We start from the raw sequence: 25,389 nt of genomic DNA on the forward strand, positions 1-25,389 counted from the left end.
TGTAGGCTAATCCCACATATCTATGTTTGTGAAACTCAGGCTGAAGCCGTATTTTAGCAGCCCTTGAAGATGTCTCAGCAAAATAGCACTGATAGGCACACAGCTGAGGGACTTCATAGTCTTCCACATCAGGGACTCTGTGTCTGACTGTGTGAACCAGATCCTGTATCTATCTCCCACCATTTACCTCCCAAACGATCACGCTGCATCATTATGAGAATTGGTCTGGGCGGTACAGAGCAGAGTAGAGCAACAGGGCAGAGCGAATGAGCCACATCCGCCACTGGAGGGATCAAATCTGTGCCATCTGATGCTCAGGGATTTATAGGTTTAGTCAAAATTGCTTTTGCCCACTGTGGAGATTAAGCACCGTGGGATGTTTGTTGGTCAGGCCAGAGCTGCTGCTTCTTCCCCGGCCCCGATGCTGTTCTGCTGAAGACAATGTCCCAGGACCCACGAAGAGAGGTTTTAGCCCTGGTAGGGTGTGGAATTTGACTGGAGTTTGAGTGGTCTACTGGGGTATGTGCACCATGCAGGTGGATACTGTGTTGGTGCTGTTCTGTGTCTGCCTCATGGGGGTTTCTGGGAGATCAGCTCATCAAAGAGGTGACAAGCTGGAGACCTACAAACAGAGCAGGTAAATGCAAATTCCATCCTAGGATCTATACAGAACATAGACTGGATGTATGGCATTGAATTTATCCTTTGATTGACATGTTATATCTAGACATGGGTTAAAATGTGAATCTGTATTGGTGATGGTAAAGTTCTGTTGTCCTCACCTGTTCTGCTCCCCCACCAGGTGATTTCTGACTTATTCAGAAAGGGGATGTTCTATTGTTGGATGTTGTGGCTGTTGCTCCATGGGTGGCTGGACTGAATGTGGCGCTATTGGATGGAATGAATATCATTCTGATCAGTTTATGATACATATTTATGGAGCCCTACCTCAACCTAGCCTGGTCCTATCTGTTTTTGACATGTCAGCAACCACAGGAGGTGGCAAGACCGCACAAACAGACCTGGGACCAGGCTAGGGTCAACCAATACTTTGAATGCATACAGTTAACAACATATAGAACCAATTATGTGGAACTGATAGATTAAGTGGCAATGAGGCATACCGTATGTTACATACAGTATGTTACAGATTAATGGCAAATCTACTACAATGGTTGCTTTTAACCTCTACAGGATCAATGTCTCTATACCGGGACGGTTGCGCTAATGTGATTAATATGACAGTTGTAAATAGCAGCAAACTTTCCAGGACATAGACATGTCTTATATGGGCAGAAAGCTTAAATTTGTTTTAATTTAACTGCACGGTCCGATTTACAGTAGCAATTACAGTGGAAAAATACCATGCTATTTTTTGAGGAGATTGCACAACAACAAAACACTTTTATCACAGCAATTGGTTTGATACATTCACCTCTGAAGGTAAATAATGTACTACATTCAGTAATCTTGCTCTGATTTGTCATCCTGAGGGTCCCAGAGATAAAATGTAGCATAGTTTTGTTTGATGAAATCTATTTTTATATTCAAATGCAGGAACTGGGTTCTCCAGTTTGAACCGCTGCTGTCTCTGGCTCCACACCCACGCCGCCCGGCCATCTAGATGTGTGATAGTTTGTGTATAAGCTAATTATCCATCATGTATGACATTCCTGGGAATGTGTAGACTTTTTGTATGTTCTCTATAGTTATGTACTTGAAAATGTATAAATTGACCAATTCGACACATTTGGGCAGACTTCATACAAAATACTGTCCAGTATTGCCATGCTTCACTGGATCAATCTGAAACTTTGCACACCCACTGCTTCCACCTAGTGGCCAAGATCTAAATTGTGCCTAAACGGCAATAATACATTATGGCCTTTTTCTTGCATTTCAAAGATGAAAATACAAAAAAGCGCAATGGTTTTTTTGTTTGTGTTATCTTTTACCAGATGTGTTATATTCTCCTACATTAATTTAAAATTTCCACAAGTTTCAAAGTGTTTCCTCTCAAATGGTATTAATAATATGCTTCAGGTCCTGAGCTACAGGCAGTTAGATTTGGGTAAGTCATTTTAGGTGAATTTTTTTTTTAAAAAGAGTACGATCCATAAGACCGACGATGTTGTCTCAATGTTAAATCTTTAGGACAGTACATTTTCTAGCCGAGATATAATTAATCGCAAATACCATAACATGTTGTCTGGCCATATTGCCTACGGATTCATTAAAAATTTAAATATTATTTTAGATAACCTTTATTTTGTCAGGGAGTCAATGCTGAGACCAAGGTCTCTTTTTCAGATGAGCCCTCTATAGCACCACAGTACACATACAATAAATACATCAAACTACACATTCATATAGGCCTACACATTAAAATGCACGTTATTATACACAACAACAATAACCTGCAAAATATGAAATATTCCTCAAATGTAAGAGCTCTAAAGTCCTACAGTACAATTCTAAAAACAGAACTGTGCACCTGTTAATCTCTAGTGAAGATGATAATGTGTTTTCCCATCCAAACTGCAGGGTGTCTTTGGACTACTATCAGCTTTGAGTGATTTATACCCACTTAGTGCATTCCAAAGGCCCTTTCATTTCCTAATCCCACAAACCATGTCTCCATTAGACACAATGTCACTCTCATGTGATCATGGCTCTTTGATCTATTCTTACAATCGCTAGTGAAAGTCTACACACCCCTTGCACAGTCTTAAAATGTATTCTAAAAAGGAATTCAAAAAGGATGTTCCTCTACCAATCTACACAACCTACTCCAGATGTTCAAAGTGAAAGAAAAATTATAGAACATTTTAAAAATGTATTAAAAATTTAAAAAACAATGAGGTCTTGAATGATTGAATATGTCTTCAAACCTGAGTTAATATTTGGTGGAAGCACCTTTGGTAGCCATTATAGCTGTGAATAATTCAGAATAAGATTCTACCAACTTTGCACAACTCTTAGGGCAACATACATGTACTGTATATCCATCGTTTTTTGTCAGAATTGCTTACGCTCATTGAATTTGGTTGGGAGTCATTAATGGACACCAATAGAATTAAACATTGTCTCTGATTTTCAATCAAATTTAAGTCTGGACTGAGACTTGAACACTCAACACCTCTTGGAACACCATTCTGGTGTGTCTTTGGCATTAACATTTGTTGCATTGTGTTGATGAAAAATAAACCTCTATCCAATGGGTTAGGTTTTGAGAAAACTGAGGTGGGTTTTCCTTTAACAAAAAAACGTAATAAAAATAGAAGATTGTGTTAAGATATTCAATCACAATTATATTTTCAAGGAAAATTAAAAGTCCTTTATTTCAAAGTTACACATATTGTTGTAGATCACTACTTTTTCTCTCATGTAGATTGGAAATGTTACGGTCATGAACAGATGCCACACATTTTGTAACATTGGAACACAGTATATTGCTGTGAGTGAAACCAAAATGTTAGCGACACAACTTGAAACAGGCCCATAAACATATAGGGCGACGGACTTGAACATGTGTTTATTTTCTCTCTTCAAAAAACTACAGGAGAACACAGTACATCAAAGCAGTATCAGACAGTCTTAGCTTAACAGACACTGATGGAAAACTAAACCCGACTTCTCACCCCACAGTTGTTTCTCTAAAGTGCATATGAAAAGCATTCTCTGTCCTCTTGAATGGCATGAAAATAACAACAGTCAGTAGTACAATCAGCTTCTGAGAAACGCAACGTTTGGTTATGACTGGACTGCTGTGAATCCAGTCACGGAACTGGAGCAAACCGATATCCGGACAGAGCAATTAAAAAAATAATTGAGTTTAAATTGGCACCAGTGAACTGCGATGCACTTTCAACTGAGCTCTTCCTTGTTATGTGCAGTTAACAGGAGTTGATTAATGACCATGTTGTTGACTCTGTTAGGCCAGAAAAGGCAGACAACTATATAGCAACAGCAAAGCTATAGGAAGCCCCAAGGCAGTGTTCTGCAGATAGACACACACACACACACATGCATACACACACAGACAGACTTTTCTAGACTCTGGCCCTTGGAGGGGATTGGAGAGACATTTGTGCCAAGCGGATTATCAACCAGCTGCTGGGGAGGACAGAGAGGAATATCACCCATTACCCATCAGCCCACACCGGTTAGCGCCCAGCAGCGCTCTCTCTTGCTCTCTGTCTGATTGTCACGGTAGATAATATTGCTGTCTGCTGTTCTCCTCTCTCCATGCACGCCTGTGGGGCACTGTCACATCATGCACTCGCCCGCAGGCCACCCATTAATCCAGTTGAGGGTTTTAGGGGAAAATCTATTTTTTAAATGATTTTTTATGTTTCTGCCGTGACCTGGATAACACTATCAAAGCGACAAGCGTTCAGATATAGGATCCCTTTGAGCGTTGACAAGAGACGTTCTCTTGAAATAGTGTTTTTCTGAAAGCCCTCATGTCCTTCTTGTGTTGTGGGAATGAAAATGGCAACGAATCAGCCTGATTTGGCTCCTTGAGTCAAGTTGAGAGTAAAAGACACATTTCTGCTTTATAAAAAAACATGATAATGATAATAACAATTTCTACTGTCTTACACTGGTTGTTGCTTCTTTTAATTATTTATTTGTTGTTGTTGCTAAACTGCACAAAACTTGCTTTGTATTTCAGCCTGACAATGGTCTCAGTTAGATTAAAGTTTACCATTACAAGGTTACTTTATACTTATGTCGATGCTGTTATGCAGAGCAATGTACAGTAGTGAGTGCATGCATTTGAATTCATACTGGCCCCTTGTGGGATTTGAACCCTCAACTCTGGCATTGCAAGTGCTATGCGCTACCAACTGAGCCACTCCTGTGTCATTTATTGTATATCTATCACCTATACTGGAGTTCATCTTGCCATTTTGACCAGAAACTGTTTGAAATCATTTTGTGATCTTTTCATTATGCCCAGGTTAATGTCACTATTCCTTTCCTAAAAACAATTTACAATGTTACAGGGCCTTTTTATTAAAGAATGTGTTTGTTTTTTCATATGATTGTGTTTTTCTCTTCGTGTTTTATGTTTTCTTTTGATGTATAGTGTAATAATGTGTACTGTATATAGCTATGTATTGTGTAATTGATGTGTATATAGATATGTATTGTGTAATTGATGTGTATATAGATATGTATAGCTGTTGATTGATGTGTTCAAATATTTTTCATCAACAGATCCAGGAGAGAAACATCAAGAATGGATGATGGAGGAGCTCACAGCAAGACCGCAAGGTTAGAGTTCAATGTCATTGTACAAAACACTGATCTGCAAAAGTGGTTTGCCAACTTGAAGCATGACAGGAAAGGTTTTATCAATACATTTGATATTGTAAATATATCAAAGCTGATATTGTAAAATGCTACCGTACTTGACAGTGTACAACATGTCTTTGCCCATTGAAAAAAAGAGATCCTCAACTTACAGCCTAACCCTAAAAAGACAACCTCTTTTCCTCACTACAGCCCAATCCTAAAACGAGGTCCAGACATGACAAAATCTCCCATGACAAAATCTGAGCAGCTCTTAAGAATAGATGACCATGACTTTACCATGAGACCAGCATTTGGAGGTAAGACTTTACAGGAGTCATATAATGTATATATTTCTACCTAGTAAAATCATCAGGTTTAGTATGTGAAAAACATGCTCCACATAAGCTTTGTACCTACCCTGCATCAACACGAATGACTTTGATGGTAATGCACAAATGTTTTTTTGACTCCCTTTAGTTGTGTTTGCTGTTTTGATGTTGCTTAGAGCACCAACACAAACTCCTTTTTTCCTTTAAACAGGGTCAGACAATCTATCCAATGGTCTTATCAGCTCAGCCCTCTAGAAGCCCTAATGACACCAATAACATGGCAAGCTGTATATTGTCATGCTAGTACAGATGTTGGATCTTAATTTGATCACTCTTTTGTTGCTAAGAATTTTCATGAACCCCTACAAAAAAATGTCCATTCATTATAATCCACATAATAATTCACATTTCCTGTTGCTGCAGGACTATTTTCCTGCTGTAGCAAACTGTCTCAAATGAAGATCCTATATTTGTACTCTTTCTTTTAACACGGATGTTGACAGAGTGTTTGTGGTTTCATGGTCATCGTACAGGGGATTTACTGTTGTGGGATTACAGGACATATCCCACTGGGCACACACTTGTTGAATCAAAGTTGTTTCAACATAATTTGTCAACATATTTTGATGTGGAACCAGTGTGAAAAATACATTGGATTTTTAAAAGTAATCAACCAGTTCTGTTTTCATTTAATTTCAACCAGCGTTTTAAACATTGAAATTAGGGTAAAACTAAAATGTAAATACATTGATTTACATAAATCTTCTGTAATTTCAACATAATAATTGGATCTATGCATTTGTTGAAATTTCACATGGAAACGTTCAAAATCTTTTCATCCTATATTCAATATACACTGATTATACAAAACATGCTCTTTCCATGACATAGACTGACCAGTTGAATCCAGGTGAAAGCTATAAATCCCTTATTGACGTCAATTGTTAAATCCATTTCAATCAGTGTAGATGAAGGGGAGGAGACAGTTAAAATCATTTTAAAGCCTTGAGACAGTTGAGACATGGATTGTGTATGTATGCCATTCAGAGGGTGAATGGGCGAGACACAAAATTTAAGTGCCTTCAAACAGGGTATGGTAGTAGTTGCCAGATGCACCAGTTTGTGTCAAGAACTGCAACGCTGCTGGGTTTTTCATGGGGGGTATACTCTATGTATATTGCGGGGTAAAAATCTGTTTTTCTGCCCCCGGGCAAGGCAGTTAACCCACTGTTCCCTCGGCGCCCGAAGACACGGAAGACACATTTAAGTTGAATGCATTCAGTTGTACAACTGACTAGGTATCCCCCTTTTGAAATAAAATATGAAGCCAAAATTACTGCCTGAACAGTGACTCCTACTGGTATATGAGCGGTAATGCACTTCTGTGAGAACAAATCACATTCCAGATACCTATCTCGACACACCCTGCTTGGCTTTGGAAGTTAGCTGTGAACATTTCTGCCAAGCTATCTCGTCAACACACTAGATACATCAGCTTCCATACTCATTTGCGTAAATCACATTGAATAGTTGAAAGTAACTCTTCTAACTTTTCTTACTTCACAAGCTGTATGTGAAAGGAGATTTGGAGTGAGGTTGGGTTTATGTAGGCTACATTGAAATCTGATTTGCCCAAACAGAGGACACCATCATTTCAACGTGTAGTTAGGTACTGTATATTATCATTCATCCATGGTTTATTGGATCCTCGTTACCATTAGCCCTATAAATAGGATGGATTCATAATATGAATAGAAAATGTTTACCTTAGGATATTGTCTTGTATGTGAAGGATGGTTGGCTGATTTCACATTTCGTCTACAAGTCATTAATATGTTGGATTCATGTCTCCATCTGAACCAAAAATCTAAGTTGAAGAATAGGACTAAATCAAATCAAACTTTATTTGAAGTGCATATAACGTTTAATTTGATTTAGTGCTATTCTTTAACTTAGATTTCTGTTTGATATGGAGGTGTGAATCCAACAACATTAATAATTATTTTGTAGTCTAACTGGATATTGAATTGTCATTGTTCAGGCAGGAAGTGTTGGACTGTGGTTTGACATTTTATTTCAATATACGTCTTTATTTAGGTTGATGGCATGACATACCATTTTACTATCATCATTGAAACACGGTTAAATAACATACAATATGTCTAATCAAATATGAAATTCAAAATAGTTTAAATATACAGTATATTAAATACAGGATAAAAAAAAATGTTTTTTAAATGTTTCTACGTATGCATGATGATTATGTTGAAATTAGATTGATGTAACAACATGTCAGTCCGGTTAAGTCAATGTATTTAAGTGCAAGTTCTACCCTAATTTCAATGTTTACAATGCTGATTGAAATGAGATGAAATCAGTACTGGTTGATTGCTTTTCTGCAATCCAATGTATTTTCCATGTTGATTCCACATCACAATAGGTTGACAAATTACATTGAAACAACGTTGATTCAACTAATGTGTGTCCAGTGGTCTCATGTTAAGGTTAAATGTACTTTTTGAGTTATTTACATGTTGGCAATCCATAATACCTTTAGGATGACCTTGTTAGTTCAAACATGGAGATACAATAATATCTGAGGCCAAATGACAAAATGTGTTTCAGAGCACCCACGCAAGCTCATGGATCAAGCAAAATGTGCATTGCTGTAGAATGCATGTGATATTCATTAACTAGAACAAGGGCCAAATATGTCTTGTTTTATGAATACATAAAAATAAACAGCTGTAAATGCAATCTGAGTCTAAAAAACATCACACTATGAATGACCCCTCTGGGCCTCCTTTAAAATGTATCCTATTAAGAAAGAAAATAGATCTAGGAAAGAGAGATTGGAAAGGCATCCAGCTGTTTGCGGCTGCAACAACTGTGATCCACTGTGACCTAATTGTGTTCCTGTACTAAGGCGGATGATGGAGAGTGAAGGTTAAAATAGTTTAAAAAAAATAGAATCCAGCCCGTCATGGCACAAGTAAATCCAGTTTATGGACTGACAATGCAGCGCTGAATTTATTGTAGTGTTTTTTTCTGCATTAGGCTTACACTGACTGAATGAAACTACTGTATATTGTATTACACATAGTATAGTCACAATACATGACGTTATTTGTGATAGAATCAATGGTTATTGAAGCACTTGGCCAATGCTTTTGATACGGTAGACCATTCCATTCTTGTGGGCCGGCTAAGGAGTATTGGTGTCTCTAAGGGGTCTTTGGCCTGGTTTGATAATTACCTCTCTCAAAGAGTGCAGTGTATCAACTCAGAAAATCTGCTGTCTTAGCCACTGCCTGTCACCAAATCAAATCAAATGTTATTTGTCACATGCGCCGAACCTTACAGTGAAATGCTTACTTGCAAGCCCTTAACCAACAATGCAGTTTAAAGTTCCTTGGTGTCCACATCACCAACAAACTAACATGGTCCAAGCACTCCATAGATCCCTAAAATGGTAAGAGATAAGAATAACAAATAATTAAAGAGCAGCAGTAAATAACAATAGTGGGGCTATATACAGGGGGTACCGGTACAGAGTCAATGTGTCAATGTGTGGGGGGCACCGGTGTCGAGGTAATTGAGGTAATTATGCACATGTAGGTAAAGTTATTAAAGTGGCTGTGCATAGATAATATCAGAGGGTAGCAGCAGTGTGGGGGGGGGGGCAATGCAAATACTCTGGGTAGTCATATGGCTTGGGGGTAGAAGCTGTATAGAAGCCTCTTGGATCTTGACTTGGAGCTCCGCTTGCCGTGCGGTAGCAGAGAGAACAGTCCATGACTAGGATGGCTGACACCGCCTGGTATAGAGGTCCTGGATGGCAGGAAGCTTGGCCCCAGTGATTTACTGGGCCGTACGCACTACCTTCTGTAGTGCCTTGGGGTCGGAGAACGAGCAGTTGCCATATCAGGCAGTGATGCAACCCGTCAGGATTGCAACTGTAAAATATTGCCAAATCTTTTCCATCTCCTGAGGGGGAATAGGTTTTGTCGTGCCCTCTTCATGACTGTCTTGGTGTGCTTGGACCATGTTAGTGTCTTGGTGATGTGGAAGCCAAGGAACTTGAAGCTCTCAACCTGCTCTATTACAGCCCTGTCAATGAGAATGGGGGCGTGCTCAGTCCTCCTTTTCCTGTAGTCCACAATCATCTGCTTTGCCTTGATCACATTGAGGGAGAGGTTGTTGTCCTTGCACCACACAGTCAGGTCTCTGACCTCCTCCCTATAGGCTGTCTTGTTGTTGTCGGTGATCAGCAAACTTAATGATGGTGTTGGAGTCATGCCTGGCTGTGCAGTCATGAGTGAACAGGGAGTACAGGAGGGGACTGAGCACGCACCCCTGAGGGGACCCCGTGTTGAGGATCAGCGTGGCGGATGTGTTGTTTCCTACCCTTACCACCTGGGGGCGGTCAGTCAGGAAGTCAAGGATCCAGTTGCAGAGGGGGGGTGTTTAGTTCCAGGGTCCATAGCTTAGTGATGAGCTGTGAGGGCACTATGGTGTTGAACGCTGAGCTGTGGTCAATGAATAGCATTCTTATATAGGTGTTTATTTTGTCCAGGTGGGAAAGGGCAGTGTGAAGTGCAATATAGATTGCATCATCTGTAGATCTGTTGGTGCGGTATGCAAATTGGAGTGTGTCCAGGGTTTCTGGGATAATGGTGTTGACGTGAGCCATGACCAGCCTTTCAAAGCATTTCATGGCTACAGACGTGAGTGCTACGGGTCAGTAGTCATTTAGGGAGGTTACTTTATTGTTCTTGGGCACAGGGACTATGGTGGTCTGCTTGAAACCTGTTGGTATTACAGACTCAGACAGGGAGAAGTAGTGCTTCCCTTTGTAGTCTAATAGTTTGCAAGCCCTGCCACAGCTGGCGAGCGTCGGAGCCGGTGTAGTATGATTTACCCTTAGTCCTGTATTGACGCTTTGCCTTGTTTTTATGGTTCATCGGAGGGCATAGCGGGATTTATTATCAGCTTCCTGGTTAGAGTCCCGCTCCTTGAAAGTGGCAGCTCTACCCGTAAGATCAGTGCGAATGTTGCCTATAATCCATGGCTTCTGGTTGGGGTATGTATGTATAGTCACTGTGGGGATGACATCCTCAATGCACTTATTGATAAAGCCAGTGACTGATGTGGTGTACTCCTCAATGCCATCGGAAGAATCCCGGAACATATTCCAGTCTGTGTTAGCATAGCAGTCATTGGGAGTACCCCAAGGCTCAATCTTAGGCCTCACGCTCTTCACACTTTACATCAGCAACATAGCTCAGGCAGTAGGAAGCTCTCGCATCCATTTATATGCAGATGATACAGTCTTATACTCAGCTGGCCCCTCCCCGGATTTTGTGTTAAATGCTCTATAACAAAGCTTTCTTAGTGTCCAACAAGCTTTCTCTACCCTTAATCTTGTTCTGAACACCTCATCCTAGATTACGGAGACATAATTTATAGATCGGCAGGTAAGGGTGCTCTCGAGCGACAAGATGTTCTTTACCATTCAGCCATCAGATTTGCCTTCAATGCTCCTTATAGGACACATCACTGCACTCTATACTCCTCTGTAAACTGGTCATCTCTGTATACCTGTCGCAAGACCCACTGGTTGATGCTTGTATATAAAACCCTCTTAGACTTCACTCCCCCCTATCTGAGATATCTACTGCAGCCCTCATCCTCCACATACAACACCCGTTCTGCCAGTAACATTCTGTTCAAAGTCCACAGCGCAAAGTGGTGGTGGGAGTGGTGGTGGTGGGGGTGGTGGTGGGAGTGGTGGTCCATTTATATGCAGATGATATAGTCTTATACTCAGCTGGCCCCTCCCTGTATTTTGTGTTAAATGCTCTACAACAAAGCTTTCTTAGTGTCCAACAAGTTTTCTCTACGCTTAATCTTGTTCTGAACACCTCCAAAACAAAGGTCATGTGGTTTGGTAAGAAGAATGCCCCTCTCCCCACAGGTGTGATTACTACCTCTGAGGGCTTAGAGCTTGAGGTAGTCACCTCATACAAGTACTTCGGAGTATGGCTAGATGGTACGCTGTCCTTCTCTCAGCACATATCAAAGCTGCAGGCTAAAGTTAAATCTAGACTTGGTTCCCTCTTTCGTAATCGCTCCTCTTTCACCCCAACTGCCAAACTAACCCTGATTCAGACGACCATCCTACCCATGTTAGATTACGGAGACATAATTTATAGATTGCCAGGTGTGGTTGCTCTTGAGCGGCTAGATGTTCTTTGCCATTCGGCCATCAGATTTACCTACAATGCTCCTTATAGGACAAATCACATTTATTTTTAAAGCCCTTCTTACTTCAGCTGATATCTCAAAGTGCTGTACAGAAACCCAGCCTAAAACCCCAAACAGCAAGCAATGCAGATGTAGAAGCACGGTGACTAGGAAAAACTCCCTAGAAAGGCCAGAACCTAGGAAGAAATCTAGAGAGGAACCAGGCTAATAGGGGTGGCCGGGTGGAGACTATAACAGAACATGGCCAAGATGTTCAAATGCTCATAGATGACCAGCAGGGTCAAATAATAATAATCAGTGGTTGTCGAGGGTGCAACCGGTCAGCACCTCAGGAGTAAATGTCAGTTAGCTTTTCATAGCCGATCATTCAGAGTATCTCTACCGCTCCCGCTGTCTCTAGAGAGTTGAAAACAGCAGGTCTGGGACAGGTAGCACGTCCAGGGAACAGGTCAGGACGTTACCCCCGGACAGGGACACACAGGCAGGATATAACCCCACCCACATTGCCAAAGCACAGCCTCCACAACACTAGAGGGATATCTTCAACCACCAATTTACCATCCTGAGACAAGGCCGAGTATAGCCCACAAAGATCTCTGCCACAGCACAACCCAAGGGTGCGCCAACCCAGACAGGAAGATCACGTCAGTGACTCAACCCACTCAAGTGACGCACCACTCCAAGGGACGGCATGGAAGAGCACCAGTAAGCCGGTGACTCTGCCCCTGTAATAGGTTTAGAGGCAGATAATCCCAGTGGAGAGAGGGGAACCGGCCAGCCTGAGACAACAAGGGCGGTTCTTTGCTCCAGTGCCTTTCCGTTCACCTTCACACTCCTGGGCCAGACTACACTCAATCATATGACCCACTGAAGAGATTAGTCTTCAGTAAAGACTTAAAGGTTGAGACCGAGTCTGCCTCTCTCACATGGGTAGGCAGACCATTCCATAAAAATTGAGCTCTATAGGAGAAAGCCCTGCCTCCAGCTGTTGGCTTAGAAATTCTAGGGACAGTTAGGAGGCCTGCGTCTTGTGACCGTAGCGTACGTCAAAATTCTAGCAGCCGTGTTTAGCACTAACTGAAGTTTATTTAGTGCTTTATCCGGGTAGCCAGAAAGTAGAGCATTCCACCCCCACCATCACTGATTCACTGCACTCTATTTATCACTGCTCTACTTTCTGGCTCTGTAAACTGGTCATCTCTGTATACCTGTCGCAAGATCCACTGGTTGATGCTAATTTATAAAGCCTCTTAGGCCTCACTCCCACCTATCTGAGATATCTACTGCAGCCCTCATCCTCCAATTACAACATCCGTTCTGCCAGTCACATTCTGTTCAAGGTCTCCAAAGCACACACATCCCTGGGTCGCTTGTCTTTTCATTTCGCTGCAGCTAGCGACTGGAACGAGCTGCAACAAACACTCAAACTGGACAGTTTTATCTCAATCTCTTCATTCACTCAATCATGGGCACTCTTAATGACAGTTGTGGCTGCTTTGCATGATGTACTGTTGTCTCTACCTTCTTACCCTTTGTGCTGTAGTCTGTGCCCAATAATGTTTGTATCATGTTTTGTGCTGATACCATGATGTGTTGCTATCATGGTGTGTTGTTGTGTGTTGCTGACTTGCTATGTTGTTGTCTTAGGTCTCTCATTATGTAGTGTTGTGTTGTCTGTCTTGTCGTGATGTGTGTTTTGTCCTATATTTAAATCCCCGCAGGAGGCCTTTTGCCTTTTTTGCCGTCACTAAATAATAATTTGTTCTTAACTGACTTGCCTAGTTAAATAAAGGTTAAATAAAATGCATTTAATTAAATTAAAGTATCCATTATAGCAATGAAGGAAATTAAGGATAAATGGTACTGCACTTGTAATTACATTTTTTTTTAACAGAGGTCCAGGATAGTCAATTAATTCTGAAAATCTAACCTCTCATTGAAATTTCTATCAATGCAATTTTATTTAATTACAGGACCCCCTATTCCAGTTGGGGTAGATGTTCAGGTTGAAAGTCTGGACACAATCTCTGAAGTGGATATGGTGAGTGGGATTTCAGTATCTTTACACAGTGAAGGGTAATCTTTCCTAACCTGGTGGAACGAGACTGATCACGCGATAGCTCACATTCTGTTTGTGAAACAGAAACATGAGCACAGCCATCAGTCTGCTTGACCAGGCAAAATCTTTTCCCCAAACTTTAGAAAAAGTATTCCACCATCTAGATAAATGCTTTCAACCAGAGAAGCCTTTCATTAATATTACGTAATGACAAAAGATGAAGTATACTCAACTCAGATACTGTACCTCACATGTAGAATCCTCCAAACACATACAGTACCTATGTTCCATCCAAATAGCATATTCATCAATAGGCGTGATTGTCCTACAGCACTCCCACCACCGCTACCACTATCACCAACACCACCACCAACACCACCACCACCACCACCACCACCACCACCACCACCACCACCACCACCACCACTACTGCTACCAACACCGCCACCAACACAGCCGCCACCAACACAGCCACCACCGCCACTCCCACCACCACCACCACTACTGCCACCAACACAGCCACCACAGCCACTCCCTCCACCACCAACACCACCAACACCACCAATACAGCCACCACCGCCACTCCCAACACCACCACCCCCAGCATAATCACTCCCATCACCAACACCCCCACTCCCACCACCCACACCACCCACACCAACACAGCCACCGCCACCACCGCCACCGCCACCACCACCACCACCACCACAGCCACCACCGCCACTCCCAACACCACCACCCCCAGCATAATCACTCCCATCACCAACACCCCCACTCCCACCACCCCCACCAACCTGCTGTGTTGTTTCAGGACTTCACCATGACCCTGTACCTGAGGCACTACTGGAAGGACGAGCGCCTGTCCTTCACTAGTACCAATAACCAGAGCATGACCTTTGACAGCAGGCTGGCCAAGAAGATCTGGGTCCCGGACATGTTCTTCGTCCACTCCAAGAGGTCCTTCATCCATGACACCACCACGGACAACGTCATGCTGAGGGTGTACCCTGACGGCAACGTGCTTTACAGTCTGAGGTAGCTCCACAGTGTTATGGCCCTGCTACACTATAGCCATCGGGCATCCAGCATTGCCAGGAGCCATCAGCCATTGAGGAAATACTTCCTTTGAAATCAATGAAAGCTGCTGTACTGCCTGTGTTGCGCACAAATTGCATCACGTCCAAAGGGGGCATCCAAGCTTAAGAATTGCAGAGGTTCAATTTTTGCATGTTCATTCTTTCTTGTGAATTGAAATAATGAGAAATAAAAACATGCTCTGATATTTACTTCGCGAAGAAAGTTAATCTGTGTCATTTACAGTGGGTGCAAATAACGCATTGTGTGCAGAACAAGCAAGGAGGTAGGAAAAGCCAAGCACAAGCTAGCGAGATCCTATTGGTATGTTGTAGCATGTGTTCTTAATGGAGCTCTCTCTGTACCACTAATTGTAGAACCACTGGCCATTATTTTTTACTTGACTATTGTTTCTGGCGTTATCCCTAAGATCTGGAAAGCGGCGCACGTCCTCACCTTACATAAAGGTGGAGATCCTTCTGACTTAGATAACTACGGTCCAATTTCCAAATTCTTGCCTTTCCAAAGTTTTAGAATCTCTGAATAACTTTCCCCTAAGAACTTTTTTAACTTCTCACTCTGTTCTTCATGTGCACAAACCCGGTTTTTGACCTGGACATAGCACGGTTTCAGCGGAAACACTTGTTTTAGATGATGTGTTAAACTGCTTGGATCATAAAAATCATTGTGCTGCCTTTATTTATAGACCTTTCCAAGGCCTTCAATACCAATGACCATCACGTTCTTATTCAGAGGTTGACTGAAAAAGGCCTGGATCAGGCTTCTTGCCTGGTTTGAAAAGTATCTGTCAGACAGGACTAAATGTGTGATCTTTGATAGCGTCAAGTCTAGTTTCCTGGTTATCACAAAAAGTGTACCACAGGGGTCAGTACTCTTTACCATTGATATACATTGATATAAATAATATTGGTCTATCTGTTAAAACTTGTAATATTCATCTGAATGCAGACAACACTGTTATATATGCCATTGACCCAACTGCTGACCAGGCTATGTTAGAGCTGCAATCTGGTCTTCTTACTTTACAGAAAGCCCTGGTAGTTTAAAACTTGGACTTAATTCAGGCAAAACTAAATATATGTTTTTCTGTAGTCCTTCAATGTTTCAGATGGACTACATATGTATTCTATCAAGGCACAAGGTGAGACCCAGGTGCAGACACAGGAGGCAGATAGTTGGAGTCTTACAATGTTTATTAATCCAAAAAGGGGCAAGTAGGCAAGAATGGTCGTGTACAGGCAAAAGGTTGCAACCAGATCAGAGTCCAATAGGTACCGAAAAGCAAGCAGATTCAAGGTCAGGGCAAGCAAGATGATCAGGCAGGCGGGAAAGTAGTCCAGAGTCAGGCAGTGGTTAAAACCGAGAAGACTAGCAAAAGAGAATAGAAAAGGAGTACGGGGAAAAACACGCTAGTTGACTTGACTAAAGATACAAGACAAACTAGCACAGAGAGACAGGTAACACAGGGATAAATACACTGGGGAAAATAAGCGATACCTGGAGGGGGTGGAGACTATCACAGGGACAGGTGAAACAGATTAGGGCATGACATATTCATTGGATGGTTCTCCCATTGATCGGGTTCCCGCCTACAAATATCTGAGCATTTGGATTGAGAAAGACTTAATGTTTAAAAAACATACTTTTGAACTAGTTAAAAAGCTCAGATTTAAAATGGGCTTGTTTTTCCCTAAGTAGCAGAAAGCAGATTGCAGTCAACTTTCCTGCCAGTTCTTGATTAGGATGACACCGTTTACCAGATTGCAGGAGCCACTACACGTAAACCTTTGGATGCTGTAGTGCCATATGTTTTATCACTGGTGACAGGTTTAATACTCACCACTGCATTCTGTATCAAAAGGTTGGCTGATCCCCCATTAAAGTCCCATAGATCAATTAATTACCCCCTTTTTGTTTACAAAGCCCTACTACACAAGCTTACAACTTACCTAACTTCATTGCTAACGTATAAAAGAATGAGCAACCAAACCCGCTCGCAGGATTTAACTCTTGAGGTCCCTCTGGTCTTGACCAATTTAGGTAAATCCTCTTTTAGTTTTAGTACCCTCCAGTGTTGGAATAACCTACAAAATTCGTTTCAAATTGATTCCTTGGTGCTACTAGGGCAGTTTAGTTGTTTCGATTGATTGTAGTGGTTTATTTGTTAAAATAGTTGTGTTGAGGTTGTGCCTTGTGGTTATTTGTATTAATCTTGTTTTAATTGTAATGTGAATTGTTTTTCCTGTTATGAGAAAATGTTTGTACTCAGGGCACCATTTGGAATGCGACCATGGTCTCAATTGGGCTACCCTAAACAAATAAAAGTTTATAAAAATGTGAATATTTCTGTTATGGAACACCTCTGTGAAGTGTGCGTGTGCGTGTGCACAAATTCAATTTGGCATTGCACTCCTTTTAAACAACGCCTTTTTTTCAACTTTGGCAAAGCGTCAAGTGTATAAAACGATGTGCACTGGATTCGTAATATATTCTGGTTTTGGAAACAGAAATATTTATTGAGATCAGATGTTTCATCGATGAGAAAATGTGCTAAATGTCGGGCCAGTTTTACCTACTTCCGTCCTCTCCCACTGCCCATGACTGGTCTTCCTCTCACTACCATATTTGGTGGTGAGAAAACGTCTCTGTGTAGCATGTAGAATGTCACATTGACGCGACGCGACGCAACGCAACGCGTACAATGGAGCTGCAGTGTTGCCACAGACAGAAGGGTAAACCCAGACACATTACAGGGGCTATAAAGCTGAAGTATCTATGCTTGTGTTGCCCAACAGTCCCACACCCACTTCACTTCCCTTCATTGAAAATGAATGGGGCTCAGTTGTTTCATCGTCCCCCCCAATACACCGCTGATTCAAATAACCAACTCAAGCTTTGATCATTTGAATCAGCCGTGTAGTGCTAAGCTGGGGGGAAAAAACAAAATGTGGACCCAGGGGGGTCCCAGGACTGAGTTTGGTAAATCCTGCTTAAAGGGGAACACCATAGCAAAAGGTTTTGCAACAGAACACGGAAACAAGCGTTTCTTATTGGACAGGTACCGATAGCACACCGTTTCGGAACGTTTTTGTGCTAGCTGAACACCACCTTGGTTTGATAACTAACCTTCAAGGGTGTTGGATTTAGTGCTGAAATCCTTTTCCAGTTGACTTATCGAGGCATATGAAGGAGGCCTATTTGTTGGACAGCAAAACAAAGCTATTGAACATGCTACTTAGTAATTATAAATGTCAGATCCTGTGTGTGCAACCCTCCTTGGTTGTTAAATTGGACAATGAGTTCATTGAATGGATGATATAAAGATAGATCTGGTGGTGCATGATATAATTTGTCTGACAAAGTTAGGACCTTTTAGTGACAGCCATTTAATGAGACAGGTGGACAACACAGTTGTAATCAGGACTGTATGACAAACATTTTCCGTTCCCTTGCCAGTGTTCTTCATTGAACAGATTTAATCAACACCAGTCCAATTGTAAACAAGACAGCCGCCAAATAGAGACCTCCTGTAACCTTCAGAGACATCGGATATAACATTCTGTAGACTCCTAGCATTTAGACCTAGAACACCTACATGGAGTTGACATTGGAAAAGCAGTCTCAATCCCCAACAACAATGTTTTGTTAAATTATTTGAACTACAAATACTTTTTTTTAAAGGCCCGGTAGATTCAAAATTGTGTTTTCCCGTGTTTTGTACCATATTTGTACACCAGCTGATGAAACTAACACTTTCAAAGTATGAAAAATGTAATCAGTGTTATTTCTACATAGGACATTCTAATCAGCAGGTTTTGCATGGGTGGAGTTTTGGCTTGCTTGGTGATAAATCATCAAGGGGCATAAATTAATAGACCAATAACAAAGAGTTCCAAACTTCTCTCCCAGTAACAGCTAGTTTTCAGGTTACATATCACTCCCATCAGGCTCCTCCACTCTGGTGAATTGATCTCCGCACCACAATCCTAACTGTGGTTAATGCACTGCTTTGGTGCCCTTTCCCGCTCTGCTCAGACCTAGCAAAAGTATAGCTTAATAAGAAATATTTTTTTGCTCAAAAGCTATTTTCTTTCTTTTTTACCATTATTATGAAGAACCTTTACAATAAGGTACTTAATTGTTGCCCAGAAATGATTTGATATTGAGATAAAAACTTCTGATACCTGGCATTTTCTGTTTCATACCCTATTCAAATCAAATCAAATTTTATTTGTCACATACACATGGTTAGCAGATGTTAATGCGAGTGTAGCGAAATGCTTGTGCTTCTAGTTCCGACAATACAGTAATAACCAACAAGTAATCTAACTAACAATTTCAAAACTACTGTCTTATACACAGTGTAAGGGGATAAAGAATATGTACATAAGGATATATGAATGAGTGATGGTACAGAGCAGCATAGGCAAGATACAGTAGATGGTGTCGAGTACAGTATATACATATGAGATGAGTATGTAAACAAAGTGGCATAGTTAAAGTGGCTAGTGATACATGTATTACGTAAGGATGCAGTCGATGATATAGAGTACAGTATATACGTATGCATATGAGATGAATAATGTAGGGTAAGTAACATTATATTAGGGTAAGTAGGGTAAGTAGCATTGTTTAAAGTGGCTAGTGATATATTTACATCATTTCCCATCAATTCCCATTATTAAAGTGGCTGGAGTTGAGTCAGTGTCAGTGTGTTGGCAGCAGCCACTCAGTGTTAGTGGTGGCTGTTTAACAGTCTGATGGCCTTGAGATAGAAGCTGTTTTTCAGTCTCTCGGTCCCAGCTTTGATGCACCTGTACTGACCTCGCCTTCTGGATGATAGCGGGGTGAACAGGCAGTGGCTCGGGTGGTTGATGTCCTTGATGATCTTTATGGCCTTCCTGTAACATCGGGTGGTGTAGGTGTCCTGGAGGGCAGGTAGTTTGCCCCCGGTGATGCGTTGTGCAGACCTCACTACCCTCTGGAGAGCCTTACGGTTGAGGGCGGAGCAGTTGCCGTACCAGGCGGTGATACAGCCCGCCAGGATGCTCTCGATTGTGCATCTGTAGAAGTTTGTGAGTGCTTTTGGTGACAAGCCAAATTTCTTCAGCCTCCTGAGGTTGAAGAGGCGCTTCTGCGCCTTCTTCACGATGCTGTCTGTGTGGGTGGACCAATTCAGTTTGTCTGTGATGTGTATGCAGAGGAACTTATAACTTGCTACCCTCTCCACTACTGTTCCATCGATGTGGATAGGGGGGTGTTCCCTCTGCTGTTTCCTGAAGTCCACAATCATCTCCTTAGTTTTGTTGACGTTGAGTGTGAGGTTATTTTCCTGACACCACACTCCGAGGGCCCTCACCTCCTCCCTGTAGGCCGTCTCGTCGTTGTTGGTAATCAAGCCTACCACTGTTGTGTCGTCCGCAAACTTGATGATTGAGTTGGAGGCGTGCGTGGCCACGCAGTCGTGGGTGAACAGGGAGTACAGGAGAGGGCTCAGAACGCACCCTTGTGGGGCCCCAGTGTTGAGGATCAGCGGGGAGGAGATGTTGTTGCCTACCCTCACCACCTGGGGGCGGCCCGTCAGGAAGTCCAGTACCCAGTTGCACAGGGCGGGGTCGAGACCCAGGGTCTCGAGCTTGATGACGAGCTTGGAGGGTACTATGGTGTTGAATGCCGAGCTGTAGTCGATGAACAGCATTCTCACATATGTATTCCTCTTGTCCAGATGGGTTAGGGCAGTGTGCAGTGTGGTTGAGATTGAATCGTCTGTGGACCTATTTGGGCGGTAAGCAAATTGGAGTGGGTCTAGGGTGTCAGGTAGGGTGGAGGTGATATGGTCCTTGACTAGTCTCTCAAAGCACTTCATGATGACGGAAGTGAGTGCTACGGGGCGGTAGTCGTTTAGCTCAGTTACCTTAGCTTTCTTGGGAACAGGAACAATGGTGGCCCTCTTGAAGCATGTGGGAACAGCAGACTGGTATAGGGATTGATTGAATATGTCCGTAAACACACCGGCCAGCTGGTCTGCGCAAGCTCTGAGGGCGCGGCTGGGGATGCCGTCTGGGCCTGCAGCCTTGCGAGGGTTAACACGTTTAAATGTCTTACTCACCTCGGCTGCAGTGAAGGAGAGACCGCATGTTTCCGTTGCAGGCCGTGTCAGTGGCACTGTATTGTTCTCAAAGCGGGCAAAAAAGTTATGTAGTCTGCCTGGGAGCAAGACATCCTGGTCCGTGACTGGGCTGGGTTTCTTCCTGTAGTCCGTGATTGACTGTAGACCCTGCCACATGCCTCTTGCGTCTGAGCCGTTTAATTGAGATTCTACTTTGTCTCTGTACTGACGCTTAGCTTGTTTGATAGCCTTGCGGAGGGAATAGCTGCACTGTTTGTATTCGGTCATGTTACCAGACACCTTGCCCTGATTAAAAGCAGTGGTTCGCGCTTTCAGTTTCACGCGAATGCTGCCATCAATCCACGGTTTCTGGTTAGGGAATGTTTTAATCGTTGCTATGGGAACGACATCTTCAACGCACGTTCTAATGAACTCGCACACCCAATCAGCGTATTCGTCAATATTGTTATCTGACGCAATACGAAACATATCCCAGTCCACGTGATGGAAGCAGTCTTGGAGTGTGGAGTCAGCTTGGTCGGACCAGCGTTGGACAGACCTCAGCGTGGGAGCCTCTTGTTTTAGTTTCTGTCTGTAGGCAGGGATCAACAAAATGGAGTCGTGGTCAGCTTTTCCGAAAGGGGGCAGGGCAGGGCCTTATAAGCGTCGCGGAAGTTAGAGTAACAATGATCCAAGGTTTTTCCACCCCTGGTTGCGCAATCGATATGCTGATAAAATTTAGGGAGTCTTGTTTTCAGATTAGCCTTGTTAAAATCCCCAGCTACAATGAATGCAGCCTCCGGATAAATGGTTTCCAGTTTGCAAAGAGTTAAATAAAGTTCGTTCAGAGCCATCGATGTGTCTGCTTGGGGGGGGGGATATATACGGCTGTGATTATAATCAAAGAGAATTCTCTTGGTAGATAATGCGGTCTACATTTGATTGTGAGGAATTCTAAATCAGGTGAACAGAAGGATTTGAGTTCCTGTATGTTTCTTTCATCAAGTGAGCTTATGATAGTCATACTGATCCATTTCAGCTACAGCTCAGCATAAAGGCAACAAAAACAATCAAAGCAATTCACAATTATAATCACTTTGTATCCATATTCAATTCTGGTCAGGCATAAGTCAGGCTCTGATGCCACTTCTGTTCTCACAGAGTCACTGTCACGGCCATGTGCAACATGGACCTGAGTCGCTTCCCTCTAGACACACAGACCTGCTCGCTGGAAATAGAGAGCTGTGAGTGCACCTCTCAACTTGACTATTTACCTACACATCTCTGATGACATTTGATTATGTTTTTAATCACATGATCAAAGATAAGCAATCATGTTTATATGAGGTATTCATTGGGGTTTTTGAACATTCTCTCGTCAGATGCATACACGGACGATGATCTCATGCTGTACTGGAAGAAAGGCAACGAGTCACTGGACACAGACGAGAGGATATCTTTATCCCAGTTCCTCATCCAGAAGTTTCACACCACTACAAAACTGGCCTTCTATAGCAGTACAGGTAACCCTGAAGTCACAGATTGAGTAGATATTACAAAGACACGTTATAGCCCATAGTTGTATTTACAAAGACGACCGTGGGCCACATTAAATTGCCTTGCTGGCCACATTTGGCCCGCTGGTCGTGAGTTTCAGACCCCTGCACTATGGGAATGGAAACAGGTGAAAAGGACTGGATCTGTGTAGAATATCAGCTGTTTCTTTTTTCTTCTCAGGCTGGTACAACCGTCTGTACATCCACTTCACCCTGCGACGTCATGTCTTCTTCTTCCTGCTCCAGACCTACTTCCCAGCCACCCTCATGGTCATGCTGTCCTGGGTCTCCTTCTGGATTGACCGCCGGGCCGTCCCCGCTAGGGTCCCTTTGGGTAGGAAAGGCCTTTGCCAGAAGGACCAGGATGTTTTATTGGCTCTAGGCTAAATTGATATTTCCATGTTTTATTTGAGATATAGTACAGTCTTGGTGTCTTTCCAACAGTGATTGTAAAGATTGACATCAACTGTAAAAGATCAAGCCATGACCTGGACTAAAAAGCTATTTCAATGGAGATCTGTCTGGGTAACTGTCTCTAATGTCTTTTGACTCTGTCCAGGTATCACCACAGTGCTCACCATGTCCACCATCATCACTGGAGTCAACGCCTCCATGCCCAGAGTGTCCTACATCAAAGCGGTGGACATCTACCTGTGGGTCAGTTTCGTGTTTGTCTTCCTCTCGGTCATAGAGTATGCCGCGGTCAACTACCTCTCTACCGTGCAGGAAAGGAAAGAGAGGAAACTAAGAGAGAGGGTACAGTTCATTTCATTTACATAAAATGTTGTTCTGCTTTTCTGTGTACTTTTATTTTTAGGACTACCTCTGGTGAACAACTTTGCATGCTGTATATTTCTCTATTTGCCAAATGTTGTGGCATGTGGAAATGAAACAGCATAAGATGCCTCAGGAGGAAATCAAATCAAATCAAATTGTATTTGTCATATACACATGGTTAGCAGATGTTAATGCGAGTGTAGCGAAATGCTTGTGCTTCTAGTTCCGACCATGCAGTAATATCTAACAAGTAATCTAACCTAACAATTTCACAACAACTACCTTATACACACAAGTGTAAAGGAAGGAATAAGAATATGTACATAAAAATATATGAATGAGTGATGGCTGAACGGCATAGGCAAGATGCAGTAGATGGTATAGAGTACAGTATATACATATGAGATAATATGAGTAATATAGGGTATGTAAACATTATATAAAGTGTCATTGTTTAAAGTGTTAAAGTGGCTAGGGATACATTTATTACATCAATTTTTCCATTATTAAAGTGGCTAGAGTTGAGTCAGTATGTTGACAGCAGCCACTCAATGTTAGTGATGGCTGTTTAAAAGTCTGATGGCCTATTTTAACTCACACAGCCCCTGAAAACTTTTCCTGCCACGAACAACCTTGTTGAGAAGCTCTAAGCTGGAAAATTACTGAATACATTAGACATCAGTAGATTTAAAGCCACTTAAGTTTTGCCGTTTCAAAGTATTGTCCTTTAATTCAACCTTTTTCTTTTTTACACCCCGCTATCTGCAGTTGCCGTGTACATGTGACATCGGAAACCCTGACGATGCCATGTGCGACCCCCAGATCACTGGTTACACCACCATGGACGTCAACAGCATAGGGAACTATGGCACCGCAAGGAACTATGGGATGCCGGAGAACGGAGGCAGGCAGGAGAGGATGTTTGCCCAGGTGGTTCTGGGGGATCCCCAGCTCACGGGCCAGGTAAAGAGGCCAGGCTATGTGAACATTTGGATAGACACCCATGCCATAGACAAGTACTCACGGATGGTCTTCCCTGGTTCCTACGTCCTGTTCAACATCATCTACTGGTCCATCTACTCCTAACGCCTGGCAAATGGGGAAGGACCATACTACCCTAACACATCCACATGCTGCAGTTAGAGCACAACATGTTCGATTTCATTAGGCACCAAACGGCACAAAATTGACTGAAACAGGGATCGACTACCTGAACTTGTCCAATAAGAAACACGAGTTTTCGTTTTTCAGGGCAAAACGTTTGCTACATTTTGCAACAGTATACCCTCATGAATATGAAACAGGACACCACTGTAACTCCATTAACAGGGATAGCGGCCACGCAGAGAGAAAACATGTAATTGTTTCTGTTTTCAAGACAACAGACTGAGATATGGATTATAAATTGTGAGGTGAACATTGCCTTCTTGACCCAGCCTCTTAAATGGACCTATTCATGTACAGTACAGTGCATTCAGAAAGATGGACCTATTCATATGCATTTGGAAAGTATTCAGACGCCTTGACTTTTTCCACATTTAGTTACATTACAGCCTTTTTTTCTTTCTCAATCTACACACAATACCCCATAATGATAAAGCAAAAGCTGGTTTGTAGAAAATGTTGCAAATTGAAAACCTTTGACACATTTGACAGCGATTACAGCCTCTATTTGGGGAGTTTCTCCCATTCTTCTCTGCAGATCCTCTCAAGCTCTGTCAGATTGGATGGGGAGCGTCACGGCACAGCTATTTTCAGGTTTCTCCAGAGATGTTCAATCGGGTTCAAGTTCGGGCTCCGTCTGGGTCACTCAAGGACATTCAAAGACTTATCCTGGAGCCACTCCTGTGTTGTCTTGACTGTGTGCTTAGGGTCATTGTCCTGTTGCAAGGT

At 42.4% G+C, this 25,389-nt stretch overlaps 1 protein-coding gene across 1 annotated transcript; it reads left to right on the plus strand.

The window, feature by feature from the left end:
* The first annotated feature begins 366 nt into the window (after positions 1 to 366).
* On the plus strand, positions 367 to 25,239 carry LOC118362021 (gamma-aminobutyric acid receptor subunit rho-1-like). The gene is made up of 10 exons (XM_035742235.2): positions 367 to 637; positions 5,227 to 5,283; positions 5,515 to 5,621; positions 13,874 to 13,941; positions 14,771 to 14,994; positions 22,325 to 22,407; positions 22,546 to 22,686; positions 22,901 to 23,053; positions 23,279 to 23,475; positions 24,265 to 25,239. Exons 1-10 carry the CDS (start codon positions 522 to 524, stop codon positions 24,580 to 24,582), a joined length of 1,464 nt encoding a protein of 487 aa, XP_035598128.1. The 5' UTR covers positions 367 to 521; the 3' UTR covers positions 24,583 to 25,239.
* The last annotated feature ends 150 nt before the right edge of the window (positions 25,240 to 25,389 follow it).

Source organism: Oncorhynchus keta, chromosome 29, assembly GCF_023373465.1.
Source record: "Oncorhynchus keta strain PuntledgeMale-10-30-2019 chromosome 29, Oket_V2, whole genome shotgun sequence".
NCBI lineage: Eukaryota > Metazoa > Chordata > Actinopteri > Salmoniformes > Salmonidae > Oncorhynchus > Oncorhynchus keta.

Excerpts from the sequence above, each read along its gene's own strand:
- LOC118362021 (XM_035742235.2), top strand. The coding sequence starts at position 522 with ATGTGCACCATGCAGGTGGATACTGTGTTGGTGCTGTTCTGTGTCTGC. Across the intron at positions 13,942-14,770 it reads CAATCTCTGAAGTGGATATG|GACTTCACCATGACCCTGTA; the intron begins GTGAGTGGGATT and ends GTGTTGTTTCAG. Across the intron at positions 22,408-22,545 it reads CTCGCTGGAAATAGAGAGCT|ATGCATACACGGACGATGAT; the intron begins GTGAGTGCACCT and ends TTCTCTCGTCAG.